At 44.6% G+C, this 19,950-nt stretch overlaps 1 protein-coding gene across 1 annotated transcript; it reads right to left on the bottom strand.

Moving 5' to 3' along the window:
- Window positions 1–207: 207 nt before the first annotated feature.
- On the bottom strand, window positions 208–18,345 carry LOC133419273 (transmembrane protein 150A-like). The gene is made up of 7 exons (XM_061708344.1): window positions 18,281–18,345; window positions 15,380–15,427; window positions 14,869–14,955; window positions 12,000–12,067; window positions 7,586–7,713; window positions 2,111–2,288; window positions 208–1,232 (listed from the first exon to the last, which is right to left on the bottom strand). Exons 1-7 carry the CDS (start codon window positions 18,343–18,345, stop codon window positions 985–987), a joined length of 822 nt encoding a protein of 273 aa, XP_061564328.1. The 3' UTR covers window positions 208–984.
- Window positions 18,346–19,950: the final 1,605 nt, after the last annotated feature.

The following is a 19,950-nucleotide window of genomic DNA, read 5'->3' on the forward strand; positions in this document are numbered from 1 at the left end:
CCTAGACTATCTGAACCTCTGCTCCGGCTGCTCCCTCTGAACCTTCAACCTGGACAAGACTAAGTTAATGGATATTATACCTGTACTGGGCAATTTATGTGTTAGATGTTTAATATCCAGCGAATTAAAATTATTTTAGAACGGTTTGTAAGTTAAAGCAAAAATAATGCTTGAAATCCTGGAAATGCCTTTTTTTCTTTATTTCTCATAGATCTTTATTGTGTGTTATTGAATACAGCATGATTATTCCTTCTTGTAAAGGCTGATGTGAAAGTCATTCTCTCTGAGAAAAATTATCCAGCTTTGTTGGCATAACAGAATATAAGTCAGAGATGAGCTTATAGGAGAAATGTGACATGCCTACTTTGGCTTTTTTGCTGTGGATTTTATAGGTTAAAATGGAAAATAAGCTGTTTATAATAAGGAGAAATACTCACGCCAAAATGTGTCAGTGAAATAAGCCACTTCGGTTAAAACACATTTGTTGACATATCAGAACATCCTCTTATTGTTTGTGTGAGTTTAGTAGTTTTTTTTTCTTTTGATTTGTCTTGAAGGAAGATGTGAAAGCTGGTGATGTAACAAAACTTCCTGAGTAAAAACAATACACGTTTCGGTGGGAGCCTTTTCGGACTGACGCCCAAACCCGCCCCAGCAAGGAGCGACATTTCTCAGGCACTTTCATGATGCTTGGTCTAATGAAAGGCATTTCCACCAAGGGATTCAGCTGTTACATAATTAAAACAAACAAAGAGGACTGCGGGTGTGGGTGTGTGTGCAAGTTTAGCTCATCGCTGGCCTCTGTGTTCAGAAAGGCACTTGTGATATTATGCAATGTTTTTACAGTTGAGTCTGCAGAGCTACAGCCAAGATATGTCTTGAAGTTTTTTGTCCCTGCTGAGGCGAACAGCTTTGTTGCTATGGCTACTGCCCTGACTGGGCTTCTTCCATGTGGGTCCATGTCTGAGTGACGCCCTGGTTCAGCTACAGGATCGACAAACTGTCGGGCTGGTGGTGGCTGGTCCCTCCGCTGACCTCCGTCTTCTGTTCAGAGTTGGAGAAGCTGTGCACTCCCTCTCCTCTGGAGAGCACCATCAGGGTATCCCCTGACATGCCCCCAAACTCGAAAGCAAATGTCCCGTAGAAGAGCATGATGAGCATGCAGTAGATCCACTCAAAGATGGCAGAGGCGTGCTGCAGGGCAAAGCTCTCCTGGCAAAAGAAAACACCGCCTGGGGATTAGACGTTAAGGAGAACAATGACTGCAGCTGGAGCCCAACGATGTCAGCAAACGCACCGTTTAACACGAACAAAATCTCTCTCATCAACCCCAGCATGCACACGTACACATTCACGGTCCACGTGTGGACTTCTTTAATCATCAGGGATGAGTCTATGACATAATTGAACAGTTTTGAACTTCTCATTTAAATATTTACATTACTTTATCACATGGATTACAAACAATAGTCCCCATGAGATATATAATTAGAGTCAAACCAGATAATAACAAAGATCTTTCTTCCCATAACGATTACTACCACTAGAGGGTGCTGTCTTGTAACGTGAACTCAGTGTTTTATCACCTAGGAACTTGTATCTAGTACACACCTAGAGAAAATGGCCTCAGTTTAAAGTCTGTTAAAGGAATATTTTCATGTTTTTTAATTAAGGCTGAATGAAGTATTTCTAAGTTGTTAGTTTATGTGCCTTTATTAAGTACCCTATAATACTGTGTTACTTGGACTGCTGATTATGCTGCAACGTGGAGGCTCTGTGATAAAGAAACTGTGGAGACAAAGTAAATAACTACCTGGTTCCAAAGTGACACTGTGAGCATATGTCTGAAAACTGAAACTTGAGGTTGGAGTTGTTATAGATGGTAAATAATCCTCATACTTAGTAAATGTTATCTTAGATCCCCATGGGAAATGTTATTATTCTCCAAACTGAGAGCACTATCACCACTGTTGATTGTCTAATAAGACATATCTTCACATTATAATTTAATGCAAACACATCTCAAAAAGAAAATAAATCCCTTTAAACATGTTATTATTAGACTTTAAAATTTGACTTAAACGCTGCAGCAGCAGTAGGAACAGGATACTGAGCACCAGGGTGATCAGGGCCAGAAGCGTCATCCCAACTCGTAAGTGGCCAATCCGGTACTCCCCCTGGGTTTTGGCCAGTCTGTGGGTCAGAGCCGACTGAAGGCACGCAAACAGCATGCTGGACGGGAAGGCCACTCCAGCCCCAATGTAGTGAAGGACTTTGGCAAAGTCAACCTGCAAAACACAAAAACCCACCAAGGACTCTTAAAGCTATTAAAGAAAACCAAGAAACCCAAGGGTCTTCTATAAACTCTCAATGCCGTTCAGAACAGCATTTTGAAATAAATGAGTTTCAGTAACGTTTTAGACATTTCTTTTAGTTAAAATCATCATCAATTACAAAAAAAGAAGAAAAAATGGAGATGGCTGTAGAAAAATATTCCTTTTTTTGGCAGCGTGTGGTTAGTATGACAGTGTTGTACATTTATGGCATTTTGCTGACCTACCTTCATTATTTCCTTCATGCCTGCCTACCTACCTACCTACCTACCTACCTACCTACCTATCTACCTACCTACCTACCTACCTACCTACCTACCTACCTACCTACCTACCTACCTACCTACCTACCTACCTACCTACCTACCTACCTACCTACCTACCTACCTACCTACCTACCTACCTACCTACCTACCTACCTACCTACCTACCTACCTACCTACCTACCTACCTACCTACCTACCTACCTACCTACCTACCTACCTACCTACCTACCTACCTACCTACCTACCTACCTACCTACCTACCTACCTACCTACCTACCTACCTACCTACCTACCTACCTATCTACCTACCTACCTACCTACCAACCAAACCAAACCAAACCAAACATTCTACTGTTGACTCCCATATTTTGGTTTTTGATTTTAAATACTAAAAGAGGATCTAAAGAAAAAACAAAAACATGGAAGAGCGCTTTTATTTAGATACCACAACCCATGTTTATTTATTTAGTTATTAGTTTGGAAAATATGAATGTGTTTACATGAATGTGGTGTACAATTATTGATTATCTAATGAAACCCAGACCTGCGTGATCTTATACAATATGTAGTGAGTGGTAAATCCCAATCCAAGGGTGAGTAAAGATAATGAAGAAAGTGAATTTTGGCTTTTGGGCCACTAATCAAGCTGCACCTTCTCAATGGGACTCATTATGTTCAGCGACAAAATCTTTGGCCCATCAAAAAACAGATGTGAGCCATCAAATACAGGCTGAAGGCTACATAAAAAGCTGTAGAAGTGGAAATAATCTCATCCTTGATGAGGTCAATACAATCTGGTGCCCATCTGTAACCATCAGGACGAATCAGAATCCCATCCACAGGTTATCCTGACCCAACACGGGCAGTCCTCAGTCATAATTGACAAACGGCAGAGCGGGCACATTTACACGGAAAAACCGTGAGAGGACTGATTTACAAGAGAAATCAGATCCTCTCCATCATCATCTATGACACTTAAACAGTGTCATCTTGAACTGAGAAAGTCAGGAACAATGAGATTACATTAATTTCAAACAGGAAGTACTGCCTCATGATGCATAAAACCCTGTTAATACGTAAAAGCCAAGCTAAAAATCAGGAGTAGTGTGTGGAAAAAATGTAAGTGTTTTAATACATTCATCCGATTATAAGTGTAAGTAGCAAATTATGCTACAGTTTCTTTTGTAAACTGCTTCAGAAGGACATTCTGATTTTGCCCCTGAACATGCTTCAGTAGCTGAGACACTGTTGCAGAGGAGGCCGCTTTTTTTTAATTTTGAAGGAATTTAATCATGTGATGCTATAACATTGAAGCATCAGCCTGAAAATATCATACAGGTGATGGTGATGATGATGATTTTCTTAAAATGCAGTTGGGGCTATGATGAGCTGCATGCAGAGGAATCTCCTCAGCTGACGTGATTCTTAATGCAACAAAAGCACTCCTTCCTCTGCGATATAAACACTTTCAGAGTAAGTACAACACATATTTTCACATTGTAACACCACCCAAGGACTCCTGCCGGAGTTCATTACCTAAGCCTGAACAAAGACAGGGTGGAGGAACTTGCAGCCAATCAGTGAGCAGAAGGGGCTGTTCATGTATTATGTCTGCCGTCGATGAAAGAGCAAACTCTGCATTGTGCTCCAGAACGTATTTGAAGGGGCCCACATGTGCACAGACGTAACAGGAGTAACCTGAGATGCACACATACCTGTCATACCCACCACGTGTGCATTTAAAGAAAAATGCACACGTGCCTGAATATGACTTTTTTATCTCTTGAAACAGACATCGAAGATGATTGCTAAGGGGAAGTTGAGCAGATCAAGAAATCTTTACATGTTTTTACTTAAAGCAGTTTGAAATTTTCTTATATGACGAAATAAGTACAAATGGGAACATTTTGGTCATAGTTTTCTTAGCATTATAGGGTTGTGTTTTTTCTTCCGTTGCACCTGAAAGAAAACTCATTTTTAAAACTCATTATTATGAACACAATAAAAGGAATATCTTTAAGAAACATACTACATTTTAATCGGCGTATCGCTAAAACTCCCACAATCCCAGGATTTTGATTCAGATTAATTGATTCTTGTCATCCCCCAGATGTATTTATATTTAGTCTAATCCATCCTTTTTCTGCATACTTTTAGAAATGTGATGCTGTCATCAAAATAAAAGTATTGAAACGACATGTGTCTGTTCTCAGTTGAGTGGTGTCTGCATTAAAGGAGACATTACACCCTTTCATTCAGAAGTTGAGACCATTTCCTCGGGTCTTAATTAAACTTCTTTTTCACGAAATTCGCTACAAAAGTTACCTTTTTAATGTTTAAGTTAACACACTTTCAAAATGTTGCTCCAACTTTACAGAACTGACTTCTGAGGTACTGCAACACAAGCCTGACATGAAGCTCCGTGGGGTTAATTAAGAGGAAGATGGGTACATTTACTCTGATCTGGATCTGTGATGTCACAGTACCTTGCAAATCTGAAGTTAGTTTCCGACCTCGGCTGGTTTTATGCAGTCTGTTATCCTAATCAATTTAAACACCTAAATATATGCTCTCTGCTGTGGAAAAAGTACCTTTTTCATAATGTCTCCTTAAAAATATACAGTGGCATATTATAATCATCTATAGTGGATTAGAAATAATAATATTTCCCTCTGAAATAAAGTAAATACACCATTAAGAGATGAAGAATTAGAGAGAATCTTAAACACACAATTGTCACCATATATTCAGATGTTCAGCAGTGGAAACGTATGTCTGCCGTAAAAAGACATCTATGTGAACAGCTGATCACCACGGACAGCAGAGCTTTTACTCTGCACAACACACAGTTTGAGCTTCTTTTCAAATATGGCACCAACACCAACTAACAACTTCAATAACCCCCTGCCTCAAAGAGACAACCAAACAATTTACAGACAAAACAAGGGGAACATGAAAGCACGTGTGCTTTGGAAGGTCTACAAAGGTCTGAGAGGCTGCTGGAGTTGGGAGGACGCAGAGGCTCAGCACATGAGGAGTGATGGTTAACCTGTCAATCAGAGCTGCATTTGGCAGCTCAGTCTGTCTTGTAAATCAGCTTTCAGCGTTTCACATTTCGCTGTCATTTCCTGCCCAACAAACCTCCTCGGGAGGAGCTGAAAGACGAACAACGTTCGGTTGACACGCGTGGCTCTTTCATTCAAATGTTGACAATGTATAAATATATTATCTGTGTGCCAAAAGAAGGGACAATCTGAGCTCCTTTGTGACTGTTGTACTAGATGTTACATGCAGGCCCTGTGCTTCATGTTGCCATGACAATGACCTACAATTTTCAATTTTTTTCTCCTTTTTTTAAGCAAGTGTAAGAAAAAATGACAAAACAAACAAAAACATTTTTTTTTTCAAACACTATCTTAACTCATTTAGATTATGAACATTATATAAATACATATTTATTCAGATAATAAAGCGTTGCTTCAGTGACTCTGCATCCAGTGGACTTGCAATACTGTGCAGAAAACATCAAACACTCACATCAATTTCAAAGAAACTAACAGCACAAAAGCGGCTTGAATAACTAACAGTGAGATTACAATCAAACTAATAATTATATAACCGGGGACCGGGGTAATCTGGGACCGGGGTAGTCTGGGACCGGGGTAATCTGGGACCGGGGTAGTCGGGGACCGGGGTAGTCTGGGACCGGGGTAGTCTGGGACCGGGGTAATCTGGGACCAGGGTAATCTGGGACCGGGCTAGTCGGGGACCGGGGTAGTCGGGGACCGGGGTAATCTGGGACCGGGGTAGTCGGGGACCGGGGTAGTCGGGGACCGGGGTAGTCGGGGACCGGGGTAGTCGGGGACCGGGGTAATCTGGGACCGGGGTAGTCGGGGACCGGGGTAGTCGGAGACCGGGGTAGTCGGGGACCGGGGTAATCTGGGACCGGGGTAGTCTGGGACCGGGGTAATCTGGGACCGGGGTAATCTGGGACCGGGGTAGTCTGGGACCGGGGTAGTCTGGGACCGGGGTAGTCTGGGACCGGGGTAGTCTGGGACCGGGGTAGTCGGGGACCGGGGTAGTCTGGGACCGGGGTAGTCGGGGACCGGGGTAATCTGGGACCGGGGTAGTCGGGGACCGGGGTAGTTGGGGACCGGGGTAGTCTGGGACCGGGGTAGTCTGGGACTGGGGTAGTCGGGGGCCGGGGTAATCTGGGACCGGGGTAATCTGGGACCGGGGTAATCTGGGACCAGGGTAGTCTGGGACCGGGGTAGTCGGGGACCGGGGTAGTCTGGGACCGGGGTAGTCTGGGACCGGGGTAATCTGGGACCAGGGTAGTCTGGGACCGGGGTAGTCGGGGACCGGGGTAATCTGGGACCGGGGTAGTCGGGGACCGGGGTAATCTGGGACCGGGGTAGTCGGGGACCGGGGTAGTCGGGGACCGGGGTAGTCGGGGACCGGGGTAATCTGGGACCGGGGTAGTCGGGGACCGGGGTAGTCGGGGACCGGGGTAGTCGGAGACCGGGGTAGTCGGGGACCGGGGTAGTCGGGGACCGGGGTAGTCTGGGACTGGGGTAGTCTGGGACCGGGGTAATCTGGGACCGGGGTAGTCGGAGACCGGGGTAGTCGGGGACCGGGGTAGTCGGGGACCGGGGTAGTCGGAGACCGGGGTAGTCGGGGACCGGGGTAGTCGGGGACCGGGGTAGTCTGGGACTGGGGTAGTCGGGGACCGGGGTAGTCGGGGACCGGGGTAGTCTGGGACCGGGGTAATCTGGGGGCGGGGTAGTCGGGGACCGGGGTAGTCGGAGACCGGGGTAGTCGGGGACCGGGGTAATCTGGGACCGGGGTAGTCTGGGACCGGGGTAATCTGGGACCGGGGTAATCTGGGGGCGGGGTAGTCGGGGACCGGGGTAGTCGGAGACCGGGGTAGTCGGGGACCGGGGTAGTCGGGGACCACCTACTTGGGTGAAGGTTTGAGCTGCCTACCTGGAAGTTCCCCACCATGATGAGCCCCGCAGCACAGATCCAGCCGGCGGAGAGGCCGGCCGTGTTGAGGACACAGTTCTGGTGCTTCTCGATCACGTGAGCGTAGCGCAGCAGGCCGATAAGCATCACTGGAGGAGCCAAACACGGACAGGAAGAAACAACAGATCAGATTGTCAAACTTGACAGCAAACACACGGAAACCAGCCTCAACTTCCAAAAGGAGACAATCAACATGAAGATGTTCCATCTAATCCACATGCTGCCTATCTTTCATCATGTTTCCATGAGTATGTAAGGGTAGATTTGAGCTTAGGTCTGGGAATGTGTCTGTGGAAAGAAATAATTTCCAAAACAAAGGACCTGGGGCTTCACGTACAAAACGTGCAGCGCACAAAAAACGTGCGTACGCCAGTTTCTATGCTCACGGTCGGATGTTCAAAAAGTGATTTGAACGTGGAAAGTTGCAGTCCTTCACGCACACATCAAGTCTGGCGTACGCACTTTTCTGAGGTTTTGTCCGTTGGAGACTCTCACTGGTGATGCAGTGAAGTGCAGAATATGAGGAAATGTTACACTTAGCTGCAACAATCTCACAATCAACCACATGATCGGAACATACAACCAAAGACAGGAGCTCAACGATGGAACCCGCAAATCCCAATCGTTGCCTTGGCTCCGTTAGAGGAACTTGCTGATGCATCAGATCACACCGATCTGCTGGTCCAGGACTAAGACTGGACCAGCAGCTGGTTTAGGTACCAAGAGGATCCTTCTGGATCTCTGTCCTGAACTGGACCAGCTGCTCCGGTTCAGACCAACATGATGCTTTCAGCGGGAGCTGCTGACAGGTCGGACATCTCTCAGTCGCCATGACGACTGTATGGGACGACTACTCGAGATAAAAGCCAGATCTCCAGCTCACAGCCAAGGTTTTTTTAATTTGTTTTACTTGTTTTTCCAAGTTCCTTGTTAGGATGAGCGTTTTTAATGGATATTTATCCTCATTATCATATTCAAATAGATCTACTTGAGAGAGGAGTGTTGTGCTCCTGCATGTCCATTCAATTCCACGTTGATTGTGATGTTCAAATAAACGTGCGTGGATTTGGGCGTACGCACAGTTTTGAACATCTGAATTTTTTTTTGCGTAAGCAAGAATTCCACGCACGGTTTCAGGTTGAAATCCACACACTCTTTGTACATGAGGCCCCAGGACATCAGGTCACTTAATGGTGCCAGTAAATGTGCTGGGCGTTCTGCATGAGAGGAGCCTGAGCCGAGATGTTCCTCCTGCAACGTTTAGCGATGAAATTGCAGATCTCTGTGTGGGATGATTCCCGAGGTCTGCTGATCAAACAGCTCCATCAAAGCCTCACAGCAGTGTCAGGCCACCCTCCCACATTTCCGTGTGACCGTGTTGACATCTGGTGCTGATCGTGCTACAAGCTGCAGAGCGGAGTGTTTTGAAGTCCCTGTTGGCAGTCCAGCAGTGATGGTGGAGTGCATGCAGTGATAAGACTCTGTGTTTGGGATTCTGGGTTATCGGTGCATTTCTTGGGCTGCTGCCCAGCATGAATGGACTTCATGTTCTGTGCCTTGACAATTACCATTCTTCTAATCCCCACTCACACCACACCTTCGAATAAAACAAACTCCACCACAAACATAAACCAAGTATTGTTTATTGGAGCAGAATCAAAAGGGGGAAGCTTTTGATGTCAGGGAACGTTTCCAGAGCGTGAGCTTCCACACGCCTGCAGCTTTCTCCGAGCTAAAGGGTTGGCTGGAGAGATCCATTTTTCTCTCTGAGATTCACAAATTAAAAATGACCAAGAAGACTTGTTGCTTTGCATATGGACACATCTGCGCCCAACAACACCTTGATTGAGATGCCAGATCACACCGACCTGCTGGTCCAGGACTAAGACTGGACCATCAGCTGGTTTAGGCACCAAGAGGATCCTTCTGGATCTCTGCCCTGAACTGGACCAGCTGCTCCAGTTCAGGCCAATATGATGCTTTCAGCTGGAGCTGCTGACAGGTCGGACATCTCTGTCACCATGACGACCGTGTGGGACGACTACTCGAGATAAAAGCCAGATCCTAAAACAGCCAATAACTGTGTCTGAACAGAAAAACATTAAAATACATTTTGCAGGGAAAAACCGGTTCTGTAAAGTTGTCTTTTAAAATAAAACTAAGATGTCATGGAAAGGTTGGTTGGTACGAACTGATATGACTCTGCAATGAATGAATGAAGTTGAATGAATGAAGTTTTTATTGAATGTTTAGGCAACTTTCAGATTCTGATATGGAGTCGGCTGCAGGTGCTGCAGGATCCAGAAAGTGTTTCTCCGGTGATGGAGGCAGGGACACAGACCGGTCTATCCTTCTGCGGATGCAACACTCCGAGTTACAGCAACTTTGCTCTTTATTTCTCACGTTTGCACCTCAATAATCCCGTCGGCACAAGTTGTCTTTATTTCTGCAGCGGAGGAATCAGATCGTGATGCTTCATGTTTTAAATATAAGTTTATATTGTTCATATTGCTTATGAGAGTGGTGATCGCGGACATCCATAAAGTGTAAGACTCAATAAATGTGTACGTTGGTACGTTGGTCAGTATATGTAATACGCATGACAATAAAGTGGAACAAGGAGCCGTTTTTCGTCCACAAACTTAAGTTCTGGTGTCGGTTCTTGAAATACAAACAAGAAAAGCAGAGTGTAATGATGCACTAACGCTGCCCATAAACATTCACAAACCCGTACGCAGCACAAAGCAAAGAACAACAATACCCATAATGCAATGCAGTTTAAATCAGAAGAAATGCCTCCAAATAAATTATTTTTTCCAGGCCTCAACTTTTGACAGGACTGTCTCCAGCTCACTTTTTTTTATTTGTTTTACTTGTTTTTGCAAGTTCCTTGTTAGGATAAGTGGTTTTTAATTGATAATTATCTTCATTATCATATTCAAACATATGTATTTGAGGGAGGAGACAGGGCGGATTGTTTTGCTCCCGCATGTGCGCTTTTGAACATCTGAATTTTTTTTTGCGTACGTGAAAATTCCACACACGGATTCACGTTGAGCCCTGCGATGGACTGGTGACCTGGTGTAACCTGGATGCACACATATTAATGATTAATACCATGCTGGTAAAAACCTAAGGCATATATATGTGCATTGTTACTATATTTAATATATATATACATATATACACGCATACATACGCATACACATACATATATACACATACAAACCCGGTGGGGTTTTTTTTGTTTTTTTTTTGGGGGGGGGGGGGGGGGGGGTGACATCCGCTGCTAAACCAGGAAGCAAGAACACATGGAGGCACACGTCGAGCACTGGAAATCTGCAACAAAAACCACACGAAAACACGAAACACGAAACCGACACAGAACCGACCAAAACCAGAGCAGCAATTTTTGTTTTAATGTTAACTGTGAGTGTGAAAATCTCAGCACAACATATTATACAATGCTTTATACCTAATATGAACCAAGTGGTGCCACAAAAAAATAATAAAATCTTGCGGGCCATTGGGCCCCAGGACGGGGGAGTACCACCCCCCCAAACCCCCCTGAAGTCCCGCCCCTGGTTCAGCATACTTTTGGCCTCATATTCGTCCAAAGTACTCAGTTACCCAGAGTTAACTCAGTGACTGCAAGGTGCAGTCCTGCGGGGGTGCTGCAGGATTTTATCGTGACCATACGATTGAGTTTGAGTGCGTTTGAGGTTAACGTCCGGCTTGAAGAATTCACCTCCAATAAAACCGGAGGCATCGCTTGACAGTGACTGAACACGACGGCATCATCATCTAACATACACGCTTCAGTAGATCAGCATCAGCTCACCTGCAGCAGGACACACCCGAACAACACACCGGTTTCATACAGTCACATTTATGACATGACTTCACTTCCGCTAGAAAATTAGTGGTAAGATTCCTAGAATGTAAGAAAACTCACGGACATCCGTGAAGCAAACGGACACAGAAAACTAACAAGTATTCTGCACGTTGAGCTACGAACCCTCAGAAGACCACCAAAAATAGATGCTTTGATAGTTTTGGCCCACGGCAGAGCCCGGCAGCTGCCCCTTCAGTCACAGAGGGATGTTTTGTGGGTTGTACAATGCACAAAAAAAGCACCATTCAGGGTATAAAGTACATTTTTCCCTCAGACTGAAGGCTGGAGCGGGACATGGCGGTGGATTCTGGGGAAAAGAGACTTGGCTGGGCTCACACCAGCTGAAAAAACAAGCCTGAGGGTTCGAATGCTGAAAAATGCCCAGAATCTTTCACAATCAAGAGACATGTGGATGTACATCATACAGAGGTAAAGATACCTGGCTGCGTGCATTTGAAGGCAACCTGAAGGGATATTTACCCATGAATGAGCCGATGCTGCATATGAGGCTGAAAAAGCAGCTTTCAGGTGGCAGAGTCCCACATTTACTAGGGAGGAAACAGAGAGGAGAAGAGGGGGGTTAATGTGAAGCAACCTCCAGCCTCAGCGGGCTCACGTCCAAGTTCATTCAATCACTCACAGTTCAAACCATGACCTCCTGATTTTTCATTTTTCCAACGGTCGAGCTTAGGACAGAGTGACCCTGGTCTTTATTTACACACAGAAAGCCCCGTGAAGGGTATGAACAGACCATAGCAGATAGTGGATCTAAGATCCCATATTCAGGCTCGTCTCCTGCAGGGTGAAGCTCTCCGCAGTAACTTAAACCACTCGCATCAGTCTGAGCGTTGTTGCATGGTCGTAGAGGGAAAAACATGTTTTAGATTCTGCAGCAAAGCTTCAAAGACGTGTGAAGGATCCAGCGCACAAGATAAACCCCTCTTTTTCCTGTAAATGCCACAGGGTCCACCCCCTCATGACTACAGGCCTCAATAAGGCAGAACTGATCATTTGATTTTGGTCATTCGATGGACAATGCATCTTAATTTTAGGATAATATATACCTTGAATGCAACTTCAGTCTGTATGTTAGTATAATTTTTATATTATTCTGACAATATTCAAATCAAATTGTCTTACATAACATATACTTTTAATAGTTTCATACTAAAACGTCATCCATCCATCCATTTTCTATTCACCCCTTTATTCCAACGCAGGTTCCCAGGCTCTAAAGGAGCCCCTCCCAGCTTGCTGCAGGGGAGCGGCAGGGCCAACAAACACCTCTCTGTTTCTGTTCTGGTCCACATGTTCTACATACTGTATATGGAGGTCATGGGGGGGGGGGAGTGGGTCTGGACACCCCCTTCCTACTGTAGAGGGACTGTTGTCCCCTTCAACCTTTCAGTGAATTAAAGAGAAGATTCGGAGCCTTGGATTAAGACTACATAGATTTAAATAACATTTGACCTGATTATCAGCAAAGCAAGACCTTGAAAGGAAGAAGAGTTGTTTTGTTGCCTGGTGGATCCTTCACTGGTCATCGGTTATGCACACCCTTAAGCCTGATTTAAGTTTCTGCATTAAACCTACGCCGTTGCCGTGACGCGGTCGTGAACCCTTCGGACTTCTCCGTCACTCAATTTCGCCGTGGTACAATACCCCCCCAGAGCGCTAGTTGATACTTTGTTTATCTTCCGGCTTTTCCGGTAACAGTGAATCAAAGAGATAAGGACAACTAGTGTGCAAAAAACCAAAACAACCCCAAAAAAAAAAAAAAAATCACACATGCACGAAGAAAAGAGCGCTGAAAGTTCACTACTGCTTCACGAACGGGAACCGGAAATGCGTTGCTACCAAGCGAACCAATCACAGCCCTCTCGGTCTGCGTTGGGTCTGCGTCACCTCGACGCGTAGTTCCATTTTTTGGGAGGTGCACGTCAGGCTACGGCGTAGGCTACAGAGAGCCTCCTGCGTAGCCGCGTACCCTACGGCGTAGGCTCGGCGTTGATTTAACGCAGAACCATAATTCAGCCTTTAGAAACAAGCATTTACCCAAGATAACAAGTTTCTGTCGCCGGGGTGGAAAACGTTTCCCTAAAAGACGCTGAAGTAAGATTTAAAATTTTTGTTCAGATTATATTATAGTGTAACGCTCACGTGACGTGGTAACAATAATAATTGTGGATGAAGTCATGAATGAATGAATCCAGTGTGTGTGAGCCAAAGCCGTTATTCGTGCAGCTAGAATTACGTTTGGTTTCTGGTACAACACCATTTCACATCATAATAAAGTAACTTAAAGTCCAATTCAGTCCATTTATGATCCAATTCATTCAAAAGAAAAAATCATAATTCAACAATTCATATAAGCCAGAAAGCAGCCGACTTAAAGAAGCCGACAGCGGTCACAGAACCTTCTCTTCCTGGTACGCGCTACGAAGGCGCATGGAGGCACAGGACGTATTTGTGTTTCATTCTTTTTTTAAAATGTTTTTTGTTTGTTTGTTTTATTTTTCATTTATGGCTACGGTAGTGGACACCATTATGAATGATATCTTTAATCAGGCTCATTTCTGACAACCCAAAGTCTTTCATCAGCATGTGACCAGATTTCATTGAAGTGCAACCCGTGATTCAGCATTTCATTTCAATATTAGCGTAGAACTTACACTGAGGGATAAGTGTCAGACTTTTATTTCACATAAATACAGACGCTGTTGGGGTTTGATTTGCAAATGAGCGTAGCTTCACGGGTGATGCAGGTCCTCAGGGTGCTTTCGGACCTGTGGCCCGTTTGTTTTCTTTCCGATTCAGGGGATAAATCGATGCAGTTGTTTCGTTTTTCGTTAGTGGCGTTTGTGTTCACAAGGCAACCGTCTGTAGCGGTTCAAAGCTGTTAAGAAATGTCATGCGCGAACCAACTGTTCTCTCATTGGTCAGAAATGAACGTGGAAGGAGTTTCCTCTTCCGTACCCCGGGAAAAACAACAACTATGGAGCATTGTAAGTGAGTGTGGCTAGTTTTGTTTCTGTGTGTTTCTATGGTTAATCAGTTGCTGTGTCGATTATGTTCTCACTGCAAACGAACCGCTCCAGGTCTGGAATGGAAGCGAGCCGAGACCACCTCTCCTAGGTGATCTTGGCTCACTTGTTTTGTCCGAGCGCGATTGCTGTGTTCACATATACCAAACAAACCGATCTTTAGGGGGAAACACTCCCTGTTTCGGAACAACTGCTCCAAACGGGACAGGTGTGAAAGCACCCTCAGTATTGCAAGAACCAGACAAACCAGGAAACCAGGAGCGTTGCATGTAAACAAACAAACATGTGCAGGTGACCCCACTGACCTGATGAGCGGTATGTTGTCCAGCGTGCAGCACAGCAGCGGCCCTCTCTGCAGCGGGAGCGGCTCCTCGCAGGACTCGTTGTACAGCCTGCCAACACACGCAACAGCACGCATGAACGCAGCATCGCAGGGATCCCTCCCCACAGCTGAGCCTGCTGGACGCACTACAACTCAGCTGTCTAAAGAGGATCAACGTTTAAGAAAATCATCTCAGTTTCAGGCCGTATTATTATCTAAAAGGGTTATAATAAACCTCTGATGGTGCAGGACAACTAAAGAAAACAAATGCTTGAAGACTTTGTTAATGTTTGAGTGTCAGATTGCACATTTGTGGCATCACAGCACTCACTTTACGCAAATGACAGTAAAAGATTAACCCCAAATATTTTTAGGTGAGAGGTTGGCTTGCATCAAAACAAAAGCTCAAAGATACATCTTCATTTTCAACATTGCCTTGATAAAAACCAACTGGCAGATAGATGATAAATGTTTGTATTAGTGTGTCTTTTTACCAGTTGTGCACAGGGCAGACGTGCTGGTTGTAGAGGGCCAATGCATATCTGAAACGATAAGGAAGAAACAAGGTTGAGGTTGAATGATTTTAATGCCATCACCAATATTTATCAATGCTGAGCTGGACACTGGTCCTACCTGACCCTCACTGGTCCTACATGGTCCTCACTGGTCCTACCTGTTCCTCACTGGTCCTACATAGACCTCAATGATCCTACCTGGTCCTCACTGGTCCTACATAGACCTCAATGATCCTACCTAGACCTCACTGGTCCTACCTGGTCCTCCATGGTCCTACATGGTCCTCACTGGTCCTACCTGGTCCTCACTGGTCCTACCTGTTCCTCACTGGTCCTACCTGGTCATCACTGGTCCTACCTGTTCCTCACTGGTCCTACCTGGTCCTCACTGGTCCTACCTGGTCCTCACTGGTCCTACCTGTTCCTCACTGGTCCTACCTAGACCTCAATGGTCCTACATGGTCCTCACTGGTCCTACCTGTTCCTCACTGGTCCTACCTGGTCATCACTGGTCCTACCTGTTCCTCAATGGTCCTACCTGTTCCTCACTGGTCCTACCTGGTCCTCACTGGTCCTACCTGTTCCTCACTGGTCCTACCTGTTCCTCACTGGTCCTACCTAGATCTCAATGGTCCTACCTGGTCCTCACTGGTCCTACCTGGTCCTCACTGGTCCTACCTAGTCCTCACTGGTCTTAACTGGTCCTCACTGGTCTTCATGGGTCCTAACTGGTCCTACCTAGACCTCACTGGTCCTAATTGGTTCTACCTAGTCCTCATGGGTCCTAACTGGTCCTCACTGGTCCTCACTGGTCCTCACTGGTTCTACCTAGTCCTCATGGGTCCTAACTGGTCCTCACTGGTCCTCACTGGTCCTAATTGGTCCTACCTGGTCCTCACTGGTCCTACCTAGACCTGACTGGTCCTAACTGGTCCTACCTGGTTCTCAATGGTCCTGCCTAGATCTCAATGATCCTACCTGGTCCTCACTGGTCCTACCTAGACCTCAATGATCCTACCTGGTCCTCACTGGTCCTACCTGGTCATCACTGGTCCTAACTGGTCCTCACTGGTCCTACCTGGTCATCACTGGTCCTGCCTAGTCCTCACTGGTCCCACTTAGTCCTCATTGGTCCTACCTAGACTACACTGGTCCTCATGGGTCCCACCTGGTTCTCAATAGTCCTCACTGTTCCTAACCGGTCCTCATTGGTCCTCATTGGTCTTTACTGGTCAAGTGATGTTTTAATCATGACACAGATTAGACTACTGTGATAATTACTTGCCCCTTGGGAATTAATAAAGTATTTTTGAATTTGAATTTTGAATTATAAATGCAACCTGGTCATAATAAGGCATCACGTTGCAGATATGTGGAGGTCCTTCTGCACTCCTTCACACTTTTTTTCTGTTTACTGGCAAAGGTCAAATGATTGAGACTTTTTGCAGCTTTAGTACAATCTATTGGGTTTTTTGGATCAATAACATTTTAAAAGTTAACAATTTGAAGTACTATTATACTGAATTGGACAATAGACAGCATGTGAATGAATTTGATCACAATTTGATTGATACTGACTGCATTATAACTAACTTAATTAAGCTCGTCCACTTAATGAGGTGCCCCGATGCATTTCCACTTTAGACATAAATGTAAATAAAACTGACGTGAACTGTTGTGGCTCTTTGGCAGCTTGCTGGGTGGTGGATTACAATGGCGTGACTTTAAATTCTCTTGATCACCAGAACCTGCTCCAAGGAGGCCAAAAAAGATGCTTTAAATATACCTATCATGCTATTTCGTTTATAAATCAATAACTTTTCGGCGCTTATACATGTAAGGTAATCATGTCAATGACACCTTGAGCAAGTGGTTTGTGCTCCAAAAAATGACATATTTTGCATACATGTGTTGTTTAACCAGATGGATTTCTTTTTTTTTTTAAACATAAAAAGGAGATGTGATACACTGTGATACATTTACAGAATATGTATGCAACACAATTCTGAAATGAGCGGTTTAATGAGGTGAAGGTTTCAGGAAAGAAGCAGCCATCTGTCCAGTTGTCCAGTGTTTGGGAGAATTGCCTACGTGTACTTGTACTGTCTCCCATAATGCAACAGGCTACTACAATGAAAGGTGGCCAGGGCAGTTATGTGACCAGCCCTCTACATATTTTAAAACCTTCTTCTTCTACTCCTTTCGGCTCTTCCCTTCAGGGGTCGCCACAGCGAATCAGTTGCCTCCATCTGAGCCTGTCTTCTGCATCCTCTTCTCTTACCCCAACTACCTTCATGTCCTCTTTCACTACATCTATAAACCTCCTCTTTGGTCTTCCTCTGGGCCTCCTGCCTGGCAGTTCAAAACTCAGCATCCTTCTACCAATATATTCACTATCTCTTCTCTGGATATGTCCGAACCATCTCAGTCTGGCCTCCCTGACTTTATCTCCAAAGCCTCTAACCTGTGCTGTCCCTCTGATGCACTGATTCCTGATCCTATCCAGTCTGGTCACTCCCATAAAGAACCTCAGCATCTTCATCTCTGCTACCTCCAGCTCTGCCTCCTGTCTTTTCATCAGTGACACTGTCTCTAGACCAAACAACATTGCTGGTCTCACCACAGTTTTGTACACCTTTCCTTTCATTTTAGCTGAAACTCTTTTATCACACCCGACACTTTTCTCCGCCCGCTCCATCCCGCCTACACACGTTTCTTCACCTCTTTTCCACACTCTCCATTGCTCTGAACTGTTGACCCCAAGTACTTAAAATCCTCCCCCTTCTCTATCTCTACATATTTTAAAACCTGAAGACAGTAAAAAGGCAGATGAACATGAGATACAGAACAAAGGTTTGTCAAAAGGACAGAGATACTCACACTACCCATATTCCTGTGATTGTGAAGACGGGCAGGCTGACCGGAAGGATCATCCATAGGGACATGATGGCCTCCAGCAGATCGTTACTACACACAAAATCACATTTCCATAAATGAAACATCCCAGAAGGTTTTCAGAGTTGGCTGAACAAAATAACACATTTGTGCATTTTAAAAAGCCACTTTCAGCACTTGAGAGATTGAGTTGTTGATTATTAATCAGGTAAGGAATGCTGCAGAATGCAAGACTTGAGCCAGAAGAGCCAGAGGAGATAAGGCAGAACAAGATCAATACGTCTGCAGTGGGCTGCAACAGTCACCCACTGTTCACTCAGGTGGGATGTGATCACCGCTGTTGCCTTTGGACTGCAGGACACAAGACGACACAAGAGTCCTCTGGAAATACAACTGTATTTACCCACAGGTGGACACACGTGTGTACAACTGATGCAACTTTTCTAAACAGCTGTTGGTGATTGTAATTACAATTGTGCTGAATTAAAAGATTCTGGATCCAGAATCACCACAATGGATGGATGGATGGATGGATGAATGGATGGATGGATGGATGGATGGATGGATGGATGGATGGATGGATGGATGGATGGATGGATGGATGGATGGATGGATGGATGGATGGATGGATGGATGGATGGATGGATGGATGGATGGATGGATGGATGGATGGATGGATGGAAGGAATGTAAGTCAGTTAGACAACTGCAGCTCATTCAGATCTCTGCTGCTCCAGTCCTCACTAAGACCAACAAAGTGGACTGCATCAGTCCAGCTCTGAACCAGACATGGAGAAGCTGCATTTAGGGCTGTTCGATTTTGCCCAAAAATAAAATCTCGATTTTTTTCTCTCAAAATCCGATTTTCGATTACGATTACGATTATTTTGTGGATTGACAAAAGGCAAAGAAATGATTTCAAATATGCTGTTTTTTTATTGAACATTTGCCCCATTGGGCTTTAAGTGCAAACTTTGCTCTTATTAAACCAAAAATGAATGAATAAAGTGCAAAACTCTGTAAAATAAGTTGAAAAAAAGTTTTAAAAAATATAATAAAATATAAAGTTTTATCTCTGAAAAAAAAAATCAGCAAATCAGCACTTGCAAACATACAGTAAGTTATATTTCCAATTAAATAAAACAAGACATTTTCTAATTAAACTAAACTGGGTCTTTGCATGCTAAATAATAATGCAACCCATGAAGGAGGTAGAGGTGTGTAATGTCAGTCATTACATTTGCTATTCACATTTGCAAGTTTTTTGCAAGGAACACGAGCCGGTCTACCGCATCTGGCTTGAGGGATGCCCGGTGGCATGTTACAACGCCCCCTCCTACACTAAAGAGCCTCTCCGATGGGGCACTTGTCGCAGGTATTGAGAGGTATTTCCATCAATCATTAATATGGTATAAATCATTAATATGTGTGCAGACAAGGTAAAAAAAAAAAAAAAAAAGTGAAAAATCGATTTTACGATTTTAACGTTTTAACATCGTTCTAATTACATAATCGCGATTACGATTTAAAATCGATTAATCGAACAGCCCTAGCTGCATTCAGCTTCTATGTTCCACATGTCTGGAACAAACTCACAGAAAGCCTCAGATCAGCTAAAACACTCAGTTTATTTAAATCCAGTTTGAAGACTCACCT

The sequence above is a fragment of the Cololabis saira genome, chromosome 19, assembly GCF_033807715.1.
Source record: "Cololabis saira isolate AMF1-May2022 chromosome 19, fColSai1.1, whole genome shotgun sequence".
NCBI classification, from domain to species: domain Eukaryota; kingdom Metazoa; phylum Chordata; class Actinopteri; order Beloniformes; family Belonidae; genus Cololabis; species Cololabis saira.

Coding starts and splice junctions, on each gene's coding strand:
- LOC133419273 (XM_061708344.1), bottom strand. CDS start 18,345: ATGTCCCTATGGATGATCCTTCCGGTCAGCCTGCCCGTCTTCACAATC. Junction 12,068..14,868: donor GACAACATACCGCTCATCAG/GTCAGTGGGGTC, acceptor TTTCCTCCCTAG/TAAATGTGGGACTCTGCCAC. Junction 1,233..2,110: donor CCTGATCACCCTGGTGCTCA/GTATCCTGTTCC, acceptor TCTAATCCCCAG/GCGGTGTTTTCTTTTGCCAG.